The sequence below is a fragment of the Citrus clementina genome, unplaced genomic scaffold, assembly GCF_000493195.1.
Source record: "Citrus clementina cultivar Clemenules unplaced genomic scaffold, Citrus_clementina_v1.0 scaffold_2, whole genome shotgun sequence".
Taxonomy (NCBI): domain Eukaryota; kingdom Viridiplantae; phylum Streptophyta; class Magnoliopsida; order Sapindales; family Rutaceae; genus Citrus; species Citrus x clementina.
The window spans coordinates 6,878,429-6,892,504 of NW_006262688.1; the positions used below are offsets into that span (position 1 = coordinate 6,878,429).

The 14,076-nt window shown below is 34.0% G+C and overlaps 3 protein-coding genes across 3 annotated transcripts; all 3 read left to right on the top strand.

The window, feature by feature from the left end:
- Positions 1-1,434: 1,434 nt before the first annotated feature.
- On the top strand, positions 1,435-5,303 carry LOC18052322 (chaperonin-like RbcX protein 2, chloroplastic). The gene is made up of 5 exons (XM_006446060.2): positions 1,435-2,274; positions 3,833-3,924; positions 4,250-4,307; positions 4,720-4,785; positions 4,899-5,303. The coding sequence occupies exons 1-5, from the start codon at positions 1,933-1,935 to the stop codon at positions 5,019-5,021; spliced, it is 681 nt and encodes a 226-aa protein (XP_006446123.1). The 5' UTR covers positions 1,435-1,932; the 3' UTR covers positions 5,022-5,303.
- A 542-nt stretch (positions 5,304-5,845) lies between these two features.
- On the top strand, positions 5,846-9,910 carry LOC18052323 (heterogeneous nuclear ribonucleoprotein F). The gene is made up of 2 exons (XM_006446061.2): positions 5,846-5,972; positions 8,522-9,910. Exons 1-2 carry the CDS (start codon positions 5,959-5,961, stop codon positions 9,285-9,287), a joined length of 780 nt encoding a protein of 259 aa, XP_006446124.1. The 5' UTR covers positions 5,846-5,958; the 3' UTR covers positions 9,288-9,910.
- A 2,102-nt stretch (positions 9,911-12,012) lies between these two features.
- Positions 12,013-13,397, top strand: LOC112101141 (cyclin-dependent protein kinase inhibitor SMR9-like). The gene has a single exon (XM_024191559.1). The coding sequence runs from the start codon at positions 12,544-12,546 to the stop codon at positions 13,021-13,023; it is 480 nt and encodes a 159-aa protein (XP_024047327.1). The 5' UTR covers positions 12,013-12,543; the 3' UTR covers positions 13,024-13,397.
- The last annotated feature ends 679 nt before the right edge of the window (positions 13,398-14,076 follow it).

The following is a 14,076-nucleotide window of genomic DNA, read 5'->3' on the forward strand; positions in this document are numbered from 1 at the left end:
AAGGAGACGGTGCACTTTTCTGCTGTCGTTGGTTTTTTTCTTTGAAATAATTATTATAATTAATTTTTATTTTCTGGCGGGAGAGGTTCCCCAGTCAAAGTGCGTATTTATTAATACGAATAATAATAATAATAATACTCCTATGAATATAAAAGAAGAAAAAAAAAATGCTCTGAAATTCCAAAAATAGGATGCAATGAATTAGTAATTTAACGGTCGGTAAGCTACCGATTGCGTGACTTTAATTTCTATGATTGGCCATGGAATCTCCCTCTTCTCCACGATATTTTAGTTTCGTACCAAGCAAAGAATCTATCATTTCTCACGCGGTTAAGAACGCGTGCAGACCAAACTCCAAGCAGCGGGAGATGTAGGAGGAAAATACAACTATACAAGCACCGAACGGTGTATGATTACAAAAGGTGTGAATGAACCCGTAACATCAAGTTTGTGTTAGACTCTTTTTTTTGACATCTTCATATATATATATAAAACTTAATAGATGGTTACATTGTGTTAGACTTTTTTTTGCACCAAAAAGATTAGAGAAAATGAAGGAAAGTGGAGTAATTTTACTTAATGATTGTATAAGTAAATTTTGATAAGTAAGATTACATGAACTTAAAATCAGCGTAGAAGTAGCTTGAAAATAGACTTAAATTTAATTCAAAATGAGTTAAATATCAAGTTCATAAAAATTGAGTAGTGTAATTATTTTTTTATTGACTTACTAACAATAATAATATTTTTAATTCTACGTGAGTTAGCATAATAAATGATCCTTGTAACATGCTTAAAAATTACTATGATGACTTATTTATCAGTTCAAATGATGAATAGAACATTGAATTTTATACGGGAGGTTTTATTCTTAAATTGAATTTTAAAACATTGAATTGTAACATGCCTAAAAACTCTTATATGTCTTGATTCCTCTAACCCACCTAAGTGCTAAAATTTTCTTTCATAAGAAATGTTTTAACTCCCTTGTCTTTGCTTTATTCCAAATTTATTAAAAGAAAAGGTTTCTTGACTTAACATAGTTACTAGAGAAATAAAAATTATTCTAACGTCAGGTATATAAAGAAAAATGCTTTAATTGTAGCATCTTATGTCTAATATGATGATTGGTGATTTGGTGCTACTTAATTATGAGATAATAAAATTAACTATTATTGAGTACATGATGACGAGCCATAATGAGCAATTAAAAATTATAAATATAATAGTAATGAAACAAGTTCAAGACAACATCCATTAGGATTTAAAATTTTCTTTTAAAACTAGTGCCTAAGCGATATTATTTAAAGCTTATTTTTATCACCCATTTCGTTTATTAAAAAAAATTGCAGGTGGGTTGAAAGATCCAAGCGTGCAAGTGGGAAATGGGCATTAAGAATTTCAACCGCAAGTAGTATTCAGGAACTTTACAAACACGTTTGCAAAACACCAAAGAGAGTGTTGAAGATTCTATATTCCACGTGTCTCAGAAGCCACCAAATTGGAGCAACTGTCCAGGAACAGGAAGTTACTCTAGAACAAATCAACCGAATTAAACACTTGAAGCCAAGCCAACTTTGATTTTGCTTTTGGCTTGGAGGATTTCCCACCTTATGATTTTGTCTGGTCGTGATTTTATTTCAATTAAGCCACCACATTATTCAATATTCAACACTTAGAAAAATTATCCTTCCTTGCACACAAGTACTTGCCAATTTCCATTCTCCAAGCCAACCTCCACCTCCTCATCATCATAATCTTTGACTACAATTCCTCAATTCCAATTTTCTTGGAAACCCAGTTGCTTTTTCTTCATATTCTCTAGTGGGTATCTTTTATCTTCATCAAATTTCCCTTCCTGCTTAAAAATAAAAAATAAAAAATTTGGACTTCAGTTTGTCGAGTTAGGATTTTTCTGTTGAGAAAAAAAGAATGGTGGGAGCTTTATCAGTGGTGGGTTCATCAGTGATGGACTCACATGCTGGGCCATGTTTGTGCTTGGATGCTTTGCCAACGAGTGTAAAAGGTGGTGGTGAGTTGGTGTTGCGGAGGAATTCATCAGTGAAGAGGAAGAAGGTGAAGGTGGCAGCGAGGTCACTGGAATTGGGAAGTTCATTTGTGGATTCATGGGATGATTGGAGGCTTTCGTCGAAAGTGATTTCGAATATGGTCAATAGGAGTTCAAGGAAGCAGAAGCAGAGGAGAGATCGGAGGCCTGTGATTGTTAATGAGGTTGGTGGGCAGTATGAAGATAGCTTTGAGGATGTTAAAAAGGTGAGAAATTAAATTGCTTCAAATTAATTTAATTATCAGAGATTATTGTATGCCTTTGTTGGTAGCATTGCAAATCAGTTTCTTTAGGATTGGAAACAGTGGAGACACATTTATTAAATTAGCGGTAATGGTAGAGCCACGAACTCTTTCTACAAACAGATATAACATAGCACTATTAGTTGGATGAACACAAAAAATAAAGAAAATAAATTAATCATGCGGGTTATGTAGTGTTTCTAATCCAACCAAAACCGTCGTGATACATCAGTTTGTACGAAATACTTTGGTTTGCAAATTTGTCCCTTCCAACATTCTTGTGAGAGGAAATCGATCCATTAATCTCTTGCTTCCATGTCAAGAGACAAACCAACTAGAATATCTCCTTCAAGATACATCTATTTACTGACGTTGTTTCTAAGTAGAAGAAAACTTTTTTCATCTATTGGTAGCAATTATGACTTCATTTTTGTTATTGAGGGAAGGTATAACTTAATATTTGAATAGAATATGCTTTATAATTTCTTTGTCAAGTAGTGCAGCCTGTATTTAATTAGTGTGGCTACAAATTCGTAAGAAGCCTTTTTTTCCCCTCTGCCAAGCGTTTGTACCCTGTTATTCCTTGTAACAATAGCACTTAGAAAGTGGCTGTTGTCATAGCTTATTGCAGCTCTCTTGATACGACAAAAATAGGATCTTTGAAATTGTTAGATCTATCTTTGTGATCTTTCCTGGAAGCTGCAGGTTTTCTTCAATCTCTCTTGTTTCAAATCTTTGTAGTGGAAGGATTGCATTATGTTGAGAATTGGGTCATTTTTCGTGCTTTATGCTTACGGGTGCCTTGAAGCATAAGGAGTGTTTATATTTCTAAACGGCAATATAATCTGAAGATTACCACAACTTAGTGTGATGCAATGATTGAAATTGAATTAGGTAAGAAGCATAGAATTCGTTATTTTCAAGCTACTGAAGAAGAGTGGTCATTATTAGTTGTGTTAACACCTTTACTGGTAAGATCTTTTTAGATGGCATAAGAGGCTTTGGTGAGGTTAGGGTGGGGTTCCCCGGGGCATGAGTTCAAGGGTGTAAAATAAAGAAAATGGTATATTAGTAAAGAAAAAATAGGTTGGGTGGGGGGCTGGCTAACAAAAAGTAGTTTTCACAAGCTGCAGCAGGTGTAATGTCTCCCTTCGTGCAAATTGCCCTTTTATTTTCCGCATAATGTTAACGTGGGGATAGAATAAACCTAGTAATTGCGCAGTCATGAAATCCATTACATCCCCTTCTCAATTCTAGTGCATTAGTAATTTTTCTATATTATGTCGAACTGCTACTAGATTAGTAATCACACAACCAATGTGGTCTTGACATATTTACTCTTAACATTGTGCTCATATCATGATTTGATTTCCTAATCATTCTCTTGCTATTACATAACCAACTATTCTTGACATATTTACTTTGACATTTTTTTGGTGCTCGTATCATGATTTATTTCCTATGTCTCTTCATATCAATTGTTTTCTATCTTTTTCATTGACGAAGAGTCTTCTGCTTGCAGCAAATTCAAAACTATTTCACATACAAAGCAGTTAGGACAGTTCTTCACCAGCTTTACGAGATGAATCCGACGCAATATATGTGGTTTTACAAGTAAGTTGGGTTTTCAATTTTGTGAGGAGTTTCCATTATACTAACTCAATGCAAACAAATATACTGAGATATTATACTTTATATCAAGCTTCCAAGGCATATTGCTGGTTTTCAAAACTTCTAATCCTTTCATTTTAGAGTTTATAAACTTTAAGGAAACAAGAAAAGAAGATTTTATGTAAATCGGCTTGATTTAAGTTTTTCTCAACACATATGGACTTTCTAACCAAAATTATGCAAATAAAAATGGCCAGCAAGGAGAGAAAGATTTGTCTGATAAGTAGCAACTGTTTTATTTATTTCTGCTGTCTTCCATATTTGACAGTTTTGTTGCAACAAATAAGCCTGGAGATGGAAAGCATTTCATCCGTATTCTTGGGAAGGTAGTCTCAGAAACCTTTGTGCTCTTCTTGTTTCTAAATATTAAGAGAAATGCGTCAACAGAAGATGTGGTTTGTGTTTTTCCACTGAAACTGCAGAACAACAACCCCATCTCAATAATGTTCATAATGATATATCTATCTGGCTTTGTTGAGGTAAGGTTAGGAGTTCTTGGAAATTAACAAAAACTCGCAAGATAATAAAGTGTTGGATTTGTCCTTACCAAATATCTCTTCCAGTGGCTAATCCCCCCATTGCTTAGCCAATAGCCCAACCGGTAACTGAAAAGAGCAAGCCAGCTTTGATAGTGTCGTGGCTTCAATGATTTTCAATTAACTTGCAAAACCAGACCGGGATTTTGGAAACAAAATTTACAGTTCTTATGCTAAATGAAATGTTTTTTTCTGCTTACAGGAGAAGCAGGACCTTGCTGAACGAGTGATGATAACGCGTCTTCACTTGTATGGAAAATGGGTCAAGGTATTGGAAATTATTTAAAATCACCTAGCCTTTGACGTAACATGCGTGTGAAAAATGGGAGGGGAAAAAGGAAAAAAACACGAAATGATGATTTTGTTTGTTACTTGATGTAGAAATGTGATCATGCTCAAATGTACAAAGCGATCTCTGATGAGAACTTGGAGTTGATGCGTGAACGACTCATTGAGACAGTGATATGGCCCTCGGATGATTCAAACACAGAGAAGATTGGCTGAGAGTGTGCTTCATATTTAATCTGCCATGGTTGTTCTTCTCGTCAAATCTTCTACTAGTTGTTATGCCTACTAGTATTATTCTTGCCCAGCTGAAATTACAAAATTTATGCTGTAAATTGTATATATATATATATTAAGTATCACTCAAATAGTCTCATAGTTCGAAAGCAAGGCTCCCAAGCTTGCATTCCCTTTAATTAAATTGTACTAATTTGAAGTTGGTTCTGGTTTACTATTTTTTTTATTGATTTGAGAGTTTATGGCATTTGAATTCACATTTTAGAGGTAGATTTTTTTTTTTTCAGGTTCAATTCTTACACAAACTTCTATTTTATAATAATATAATATTAGTGAATAATGTTGTTTTTGATGACGAATAATGTACGTGTAATTAATCAATTCAAGGAACAAATTTGACTAATTGCTGATTTGCTGTTAGTCTTACAAATAGACATCGATGAGATTCTAAACCTTCCGTCTTTGCATTCACATTTCTGATAATATAATTGAACATTAAATATTCACAAATCAACTGTAAATGCTTGCTAAGATTTGCTTCCTTTGATGTATCAAAGTTGAAGGTCTAGAAGTCTGACTGGGGAAAATTGAAAATAAAGAAAAGAGAGCAAAAAGGAAAAATCATCGGTTTCATTTTCAATAAAGGATAGAACTGTAAATGTGTTAAAGGGGCTTCACGAGGAGTAGAACCCATTATGGAATGAAATAAACCCAATATGAACCGTAAATGGGCCTAACTTCTGTGACTGTCCGGCCCAATTAACCGGGTCATTGAATCAAACCATCGTTCTCTAAAAGCATCAACCAAATGCAGGGAGAGCAAGAAGCTCGAAGAAACACAAAGATTAAGAAATAAACAAGGGTTAAAAAAAAAAAAAAAATTTGGATAGCTCACGGCTCAACTATTTCAAATTTAAGAATGTTCTACAGAGGGTAAGATATTCATAGAATAGCATTTTTTGGGATTAAATTTGTTAATTCTTGTTTAATTTATCACTTCGATTGTGCTTTTTTTACTTGTTACTTTGGATACCCAGAACCCAATAATTTGCGTAGGATCTTTAAAAACAAGGATTAGGAATCCATTATTCGTTAATTTTGTGATATACCCACAAAGCTACATGTGTTTTTTTTTTAATAACCTATTTATTATTGGTTTGCTTTTGATTTTATCATTTGAGAGGGGGTTTAGGTCTCTTGGTTTCATCTTATATGAAATGAATTGCAAGGCAGCTTAATATGGCTTTAGTTAATCTTGTTTGCTTAGTTAATGGTCATGGAATGATTGATTTATCTTAGGATAATATACGGAGATTGCCTGATGTGTCGTGATAATACACTATTAATAACTGAGGGGCTGAATCTTGCTAATGTTTATGTCACAGTCAGGCTTAGGAGACACCTAGCAAGCGTTTTTTCTGAAATAACCATTTTCGTTAATGACTTAATGTTGTCATTAAACTCTTACGTCATTGAATTAGGTGAGTGTGGTGCGAGTTTTATCCAATAAGTCACTCTGACGAACTAGGATATCATCCTACTCTGTAATGATGGAGTTAGTAATGTGCTGATGTTTAATTAAATGAAGCTTGATAATTAAATTGCTTAAGCTAGCATGTTGGCAATTTCATGCTGCAACTTCAATGACAGGCGCATGCATACTAACATACTTTGGCTTTTTGGAATACTGTTGTTTATCTCTCCCATTACTTGCCTAGGCCATTTGTGGTGGCAGTTTTATCTGATAGCACACACTCTCACAAACTAGGATACTGGTCAGAGCTTCCTACGCTGCAAATGATGGGGTCTGTGATGTGCCGACATTAAACTTGCTTGGGGCCAACCTCTGAATTCTTAGATCCATCCTACCATCTCTTTGAAATACATTCTTAGGAGCTAGCATGATGGCAATTTCATGCTGCAAGCTGCGTGACATACACGCACATGCTAAGATGCATTAAAAAAATTGTAGGGGAAACCTTTAGGTTGAAGGTATGAGCACTTTGGTATTCACTGAGACAAAACTTGGAAAATTTGGCCTTTCTAGTTATGGGTATTTATTTTCATATTTGAGAATCTGTGATTGGAAAAATAAAATAACTTCTTTTTTTTTGAGCCAAATTGTTTTTAATTTTATGATTTGAGAAAAAGAGGGGCTGAGGTCTTTATTGTTGGAGAAGGAACAAGAATTTAATGCAAATTTTTCTCTATTAGATTCTCTGCTGTGCATCTTATATGGAATGAATATGAAGGCAGGTTTAATGATTTTGTAATGATTAGACTTGGCTGTTAATCTTGTCGCTTAGTTCTCTGACCTTTTATAATTTAATTATTTTAGGATAATATGTAGAGATCGCATGAAGCATCATGAGAATAAACTATTAAAAATAGAAGGGTTAATGTAATTATTGTTTGTGTCACAATTGGGCTTAGACTCCACATAGCAAGCACTTTTCTGAAACAACCATGTTCCATAATTTTGTCATTTTATCTCTCATATCACATGCTTTGGTGAGTGTGGCCAGTTGCATCCGATAACAAAGCATCCTACTTTGTAAATGGTGGAATCAGTAATGCACTCACGTTAAGTTAAAATGAAACTCTAGCAATTTTAGAATTACTCAAGTCTAACCTCCAATTTCTTGGGCCCAACCAACCAACGCAATCTACATAGCATAATCTAGCATGGTAGTGATTTCATGCTGCAACTTCCACAGCATGCACACACATACCAAGTACTAACGTACTTTGAAAATTTGTGGGGGATACCTTTACATTGAAGCCATTAGCTAAAAGTTTGGCGGGTCAATTTGAACAAAATTTAGTAGTTATAATCCACCAGCTTAGTATGCCAGCAGTAGTTTCAATTAGCTATGTTCACTATTTGATAAATAGAAATGATAACAACCTTTTTCGTCTTGGGAAGATTAAAGAGTTAGGGTGATATGAAAATGGTGTTGTTTTATTCTGTAACAGGATAAATTTACCAAGTGTCCTCAGATTAAGTTGATTGGCTAACCCTCAGTATGTTTCATTTTACCCTGTAGAGATCTTTTAAATGGATAAATTGGGGAAAGGAACATATGATTAGGTGTAGTTTGTATTGAGGTTTGATAAATTTCTACAGTGGAAAGGAGGTAGTTGGGTAACAATTTATACTTGCTTACCTGCTGCATCTCCTGGTCCTTTTTTTTTTAATTTTTTACCCCTCTCTTCCTGAATTTATTTTGTATATGATCCATAAATTTCAGTTGACTTAGAATGAAATTCACTTCTAGAAATGAAATGTCCGAAACTTTTCTTATGATTTTGGGACTGGCGACATTGTCACTTCACGAGTTAATATGATTTCTAGGAAAGCCATTTACTTGCACTACTGCTGAGTATTGTTCAGACATAGAAAAAATATTTTCTTGGCAGCTTTTGATTAATTTCTGATAAGTTTTTCTTCTGTTGCTGTGATGATTTCTTTTAAACTGAAGCAAGTTTGCTGAGGGTGCTGATGGGCGTGAAATGGGGGCAAAGCGTCAACGGTTGATTGATCAGGGACCTTCATTTTATGGAACTCCCCCAAGTTCAAGTTTTATGTACAATCCACCACCAGCTTATGGGTACGTTAGCCAACCTCCACCTTTCCCAGTTGTCCGACTTCGCGGTCTTCCCTTTGATTGTACAGAAGTTGATGTTGCTGAGTTTTTCCATGGTCTAGACATAGTCGATGTTCTTTTTGTCCATAAGAACAACAAATTTACAGGAGAAGCTTTTTGTGTGCTGGGGTATCCTCTTCAAGTCGATTTTGCCCTGCAGAGGAATAGGCAGAACATGGGAAGGAGGTATGTTGAGGTTTTCAGAAGTAAGAGGCAGGAATATTATAAGGCAATAGCAAATGAAGTTTCTGATGTTCGTGGTGGTTCACCACATAGGAGTATCCCTAGGGCTAAATCTCATGATGAGGGGAAGGATTCAGCTGTACATACAGGGATACTGCGATTGAGAGGATTGCCATTTTCAGCAGGCAAGGATGACATAATGGATTTCTTTAAAGATTTTGTGTTGTCGGAAGACTCGATTCATATTACTATGAATTCAGATGGGAGGCCAACTGGTGAAGCGTTTGTAGAATTTGCAAACGCAGAAGATTCTAAGGCAGCAATGGCCAAAGATAGGATGACACTTGGGAGTCGTTATATAGAGTTGTTTCCTTCATCACATGAGGAAATGGATGAAGCATTGTCGAGAGGACGGTGACTGTTTCTTGATCTTCATTTCTTTTAGTTGTTATTTTTAATTGTTGTGATCTACCAAAATCATATTATTGTTTGGAATTTTGTTTCTCTAGATTTCGTCAAGTTAGCCATAAGATGACTCTTTCTGGGTATTGTTGGGACATATAATTGAATCTACCTAGACTGTATATTTCATTTTTGGATCCTCCTCTCTTGATTTGAATCATGGCTTGACACATTGGTTGACTGTGTGCATGGACTAGAAAAACTTTTCCTTGAATTGACTTGTCGGTGTCTTTAGGTTGGGGATGCCATCAAGGTGAATGATTAATTCAAAGACGGAGTGGTTAGAAATTGGTGACGTATGGTCAAGGGGAGGTAAAATAAGTGAAGTGTTTTCTAACTTTTCACTGCATTGATTGTTGAGGTATACCAAAATCTAGTGCTAATCTGTAGTCTCCCTAGTCTATCTTGGTATTGTTGCATTTTGGAGCCTTTCTTCAGATCGTATTTGTCAATAGAGTGGAGGGAGTTACCATTAACCATGGTTGTGTATTTGTTCATTTGAGAAAGATTTAGGTTTCCTAAAGGAGGCATGTACAGATGAGCTCACAAGAAATAAAAAACTATATTTCTTTGCTTTTAGATTTTATATTTAATTTAGGATTTTATTTGAAAACACTCCAATGAAACAAGTGATTCTTGCTTATGTTGGTCATGGTAAGTAAATGACTGTTCTTCATGCTGAGTTTGCCAAAAAAATTGCTACAAAAGCTTCTTGCCTTGAACTCCCATGGTGATATTGGGATCAGGAGAGTAAATTTTGCAATAATTTATTATTGATTAAATGTTTTATATTGGCTGATTGTAACATATTCTCACTCAGGTCTACCATATCATGTTCTTAGTTACCAAAAACCAAGTATGCTAAGCTTTCTTGGGAATCAGTGATCTTTTAGGAGACAGCTGAGTTAATGGCTTATTAATTATTTTACAGAATTTTATCAATTTCAGTAATGGTTTTTAAGCTCAATTTCTTATTATTATCATCAAATCCAATAAACAAATAGAATTGTCTTGGAATTCTTCTGGTTGTTGAAACTCTAAATTCAAATACTAGTTTATTGACTTCCATAATTGCATTTTTAGAAGCTCAAGAACTGTTGTTAACTTTCATGACAAACTGTTAAATCTCTTCTCTCTGCACTGCACTGCAATCATGTGCTTGCTAGTTGCAATAAAGTGAGGGGTTCTTAATAAAACCAATAATACTCTTATCATTCTTCATAAATTTTAAAAATGTTTTGGGGGAAACATGGTTACAGGTTTTTGTTTGTTGTAGCTCTTTCAAATTCAATGGCACTATTCCTCAATTTCAAAGACAAAAATTTATAGATTAAAAAGAGAAAGAAAATAAATGAAAAAAAGAAAAGAAACAATTGTATTTTTGAAGATTTGATATACGCAGCCCTGATTAATTTCTGATTGTAAATATATTTAAAATTACAAACAAATAAGAACCAAAGTTCAATTTGAGGGGATCCAGAGCATAGGTAATTGAACCATTATCGGATTAAGATTGAGACACAGCAAACACTCGTGTCATGTTTATCCGAAGCTCAAACCAATGCAATTTTTTTTTCCCCCCCGGAATAAAATCTTGTAATGGGTATGGCAAGAAATTGTCTAATTTTGGATGAATGAGGCCACGTGTGCATGGTAGTGAAAGTTCTTGTTTAGGATCCCCTGGAGAAGACCTGCAACATGTTTTATTTATTATTTAAATAAAAAAAACACCAAAATGTCAAACAAAGGAATCGTTAACTGTCCAAAAATTAAATTGAATTTAACAACAATCATGATAAAGATAATCTCTGAACTCACAGGTGAAGAAGGGGCTAAGATTTAGGGCAATGAGACAAGCAGACGGTGTCTCCTTCCCTCAACTATTTTGTCCATGTTCGTTAACCATTTGATCCAAAGTTTAATTTAAAAACAAAAAAATAAAAAAAATTGGAAAAAGGGTTCATGAGAATCCAAACTAATAGACCACTTATCCCTACTCTATCTCATCCTAGGATGCTTATTGATTAATTTTAATTAACGTTTCTTTCCCCTTAGCCAAGTATTTGCCCTAATTGATTTGTTCATGCTCTAAAAATAAAATAAGCTCCAAGTTCATGCATCAATCCTTCTACATTGTTTTAATTTGAATATAGTTTTAACGGCATATTTAGAATCGAGGTATTACAATTTTAACTTACAATTATCATGAATTATAATTATTACTTATAAGTATATTTATAAACAAGCCAATATATCTAATCAATTTTAGGTAATACAATCTTTCTTTTATTATTTCTCAAAGAACAGTTGGATTCATCACTTAGTTTAGAAGATCATAACTTTTTACTAAAATACTAGTGAATATGAAAATATTTTTTTTTTTAAAAAAAACCCTTATTTCTAAATCCAATTAGATGTTGCAATTTTGTAATTATTTAATAAATTAAAATAGAAGAAAAATACCTCAATCTCAATTCTAATTAATACTGTCCAAATTATTATTCCTAATCAATAATCCCAAGATGCACAAAATTTAAAACACTTAAATCAGGGGCAGCAGTGGGCAGCGGGCAGATGCTGCCCTAACTGGAGCTAAATCAAATATAATATTAAAAGAAAACCTTTATTATTATATATTACACATCAAAACTTGAAATGATCACCTCTCCCTCCCTCTTTGCCTCTTCTCTCTCTGTTTTTAGGGTTTTGATTTAGGCTTTTCAAGACGTTTACCCAACTGGGTTCCTTTCCTTTTCTAGGGTTTTAGTCTACAAATTTGCTTAGTAGCAAGTTGTTTTAGTTTCTTCATAATTAATCAACTTAATTATTACTAGATGATTTTTTTTTTTTAATATTTAGCTGGGGTTCAGTTTAGTCTTTTGAGAAGTGAGAAAAAAATAATAATAAAAATCTCTGCTGTGGCTGTGAACTTGAAAAGGTTTTGTTTCTAAAGAGTTGGTCATTTGAAGCTTTTTCTGATCATCTTTTCAGTCAAAATTTGTAGCTTTAAAGTGCGTTATATCATCAATATTATCACCACTTCTACGTTTAATTCTTTTTCTTTTTTCTTCTTTTCTCATCAGTTTTTTTTTCCACCAAATTTAGTTAGTTTTAGGCAGTTATATAATTTCTAGTACTATATATACACACACAAATATAGTTAGCTAGTGTATTTTCAACTCTATTTGATCAAATGAGCTCCATCTGATACCATGATAAGAACAAGAAGAACTACAACAAAGAGTACTACAAGAGCAGAATCAGCAGCAGCAGCAAAAGCAAAAGCAACAAAACCAAGAAGAGCCCAGTACAAGAGGCAGCAGAAGCAGAAACAGAAGCAACATGTGGCGCAAATAAAGCAACCCAAGATTAATAATGTTGAGGATTTGCTTCCATCTACTTCCTCAACAACAACAACAACAACAACCACAACAAAAAACTTATTGCTGTTAGATCATGATGATGATACAAGTAGTAGTAGTAGTAGCAGTGGTAGTGGATGCTCTACACCAAAAGCTCAAAGATTTCGGATACCGGAAATTGTGACATGCCCACCAGCACCAAAGAAGCAAAGGGTAGTTTCAAATTGTTCTTCATTGCAGAGAAACCCTAGCAGCAGGCCTATTGCTTTCTTTGCTCCTCCTGATTTAGAGCTCTTCTTCTTCTTTGCTCTTCGCGATATCTCCGTTTAATCATCATCATATCATCTAATTAATCTAGAGTTTGCGTTCTTTAATCCCCATTTGATCATTATGATCGATGATCGTTGAGGTATAGTGTGAAAGTTGAGATTTTCGTGCGTGTCATTTTTGGGTTACTTTTGTTAGCTAGCTGGTTAGCTACTTAGCTTGTTAGCTCATGTAGGGTATTATAGTCTTGTTGCCCTTTTTCTTCTTTTTGGTTCAATGTATTGCTAACTCTTGGGAGTTTTGGAGAGTGCAATTAATGTAATTTGGGTTGATTTGTGGTTTGTGAGTGTGTGATTTTTATTAATTAGCTTGTAATATATTGTAACTTTTGTTTTCTGATGATCAAGTAGCCAACTTGATGATGAGATGAGAAATGAGAAAACAAGGCATTAATTTTCTTCTTCTTCTTCTTGTACATTCTCGTTTTGTTTCACTTAATGTGTATGGTTGAGTGATAATGAATTTTATATGGGATTTTTAATATCTTTCTTGTTGTGGGTATCCTTAACAACCCACTAATCATAATGCCTCTCTAAAGAATATTAGATAATTAATTAAATAAGTAGCCTCAATTAATGGCTAAATTTGCAAAAATTAAGGGTCCACACTAACACATTTGGCGCACACCCCTTTGATTGTGATGTGAAATTGTCTTCAAATTCACACTTCTTGAATTGATTGAAGAGTCCATAAAAGACTTCTACAAAAGTTCTGCCCTTCCCATATCTCAAACTTTTGGCGTGACAATAATAACAATCTCTCTCTCTCTCTCTCTCTCTCTCTCTCTCTCTCTCTCTCTCTCTATATATATATATATATATATTAGGGTTTTGCTTTCCTTTCATAAATAATTGAGTTACTATTTACCACCAGCCGCCGTAAGTTTGAATCCCCACAACTATTTATTTTAATTTTAAAGGTAATTTTGTTTTGTAAATATTTAGTGAGAACATATTTTTGAATTGGGTAATAGTAATTATCCCAATATTTTAAGTCCTAAGTTAAATCTCAACTGACGTGACATCCATCTATTAAATAGAGGTTAAATAATTTTAT

What these genes read in the sequence shown, in the direction of transcription:
- LOC18052322 (XM_006446060.2), top strand. Translation starts at nt 1,933, where the DNA reads ATGGTGGGAGCTTTATCAGTGGTGGGTTCATCAGTGATGGACTCACAT. An exon ending in GCTTTGAGGATGTTAAAAAG is followed by an intron (nt 2,275 to 3,832) that starts GTGAGAAATTAA and finishes TTCTGCTTGCAG; the next exon opens with CAAATTCAAAACTATTTCAC. An exon ending in CAATATATGTGGTTTTACAA is followed by an intron (nt 3,925 to 4,249) that starts GTAAGTTGGGTT and finishes CATATTTGACAG; the next exon opens with TTTTGTTGCAACAAATAAGC.
- LOC112101141 (XM_024191559.1), top strand. Translation starts at nt 12,544, where the DNA reads ATGATAAGAACAAGAAGAACTACAACAAAGAGTACTACAAGAGCAGAA.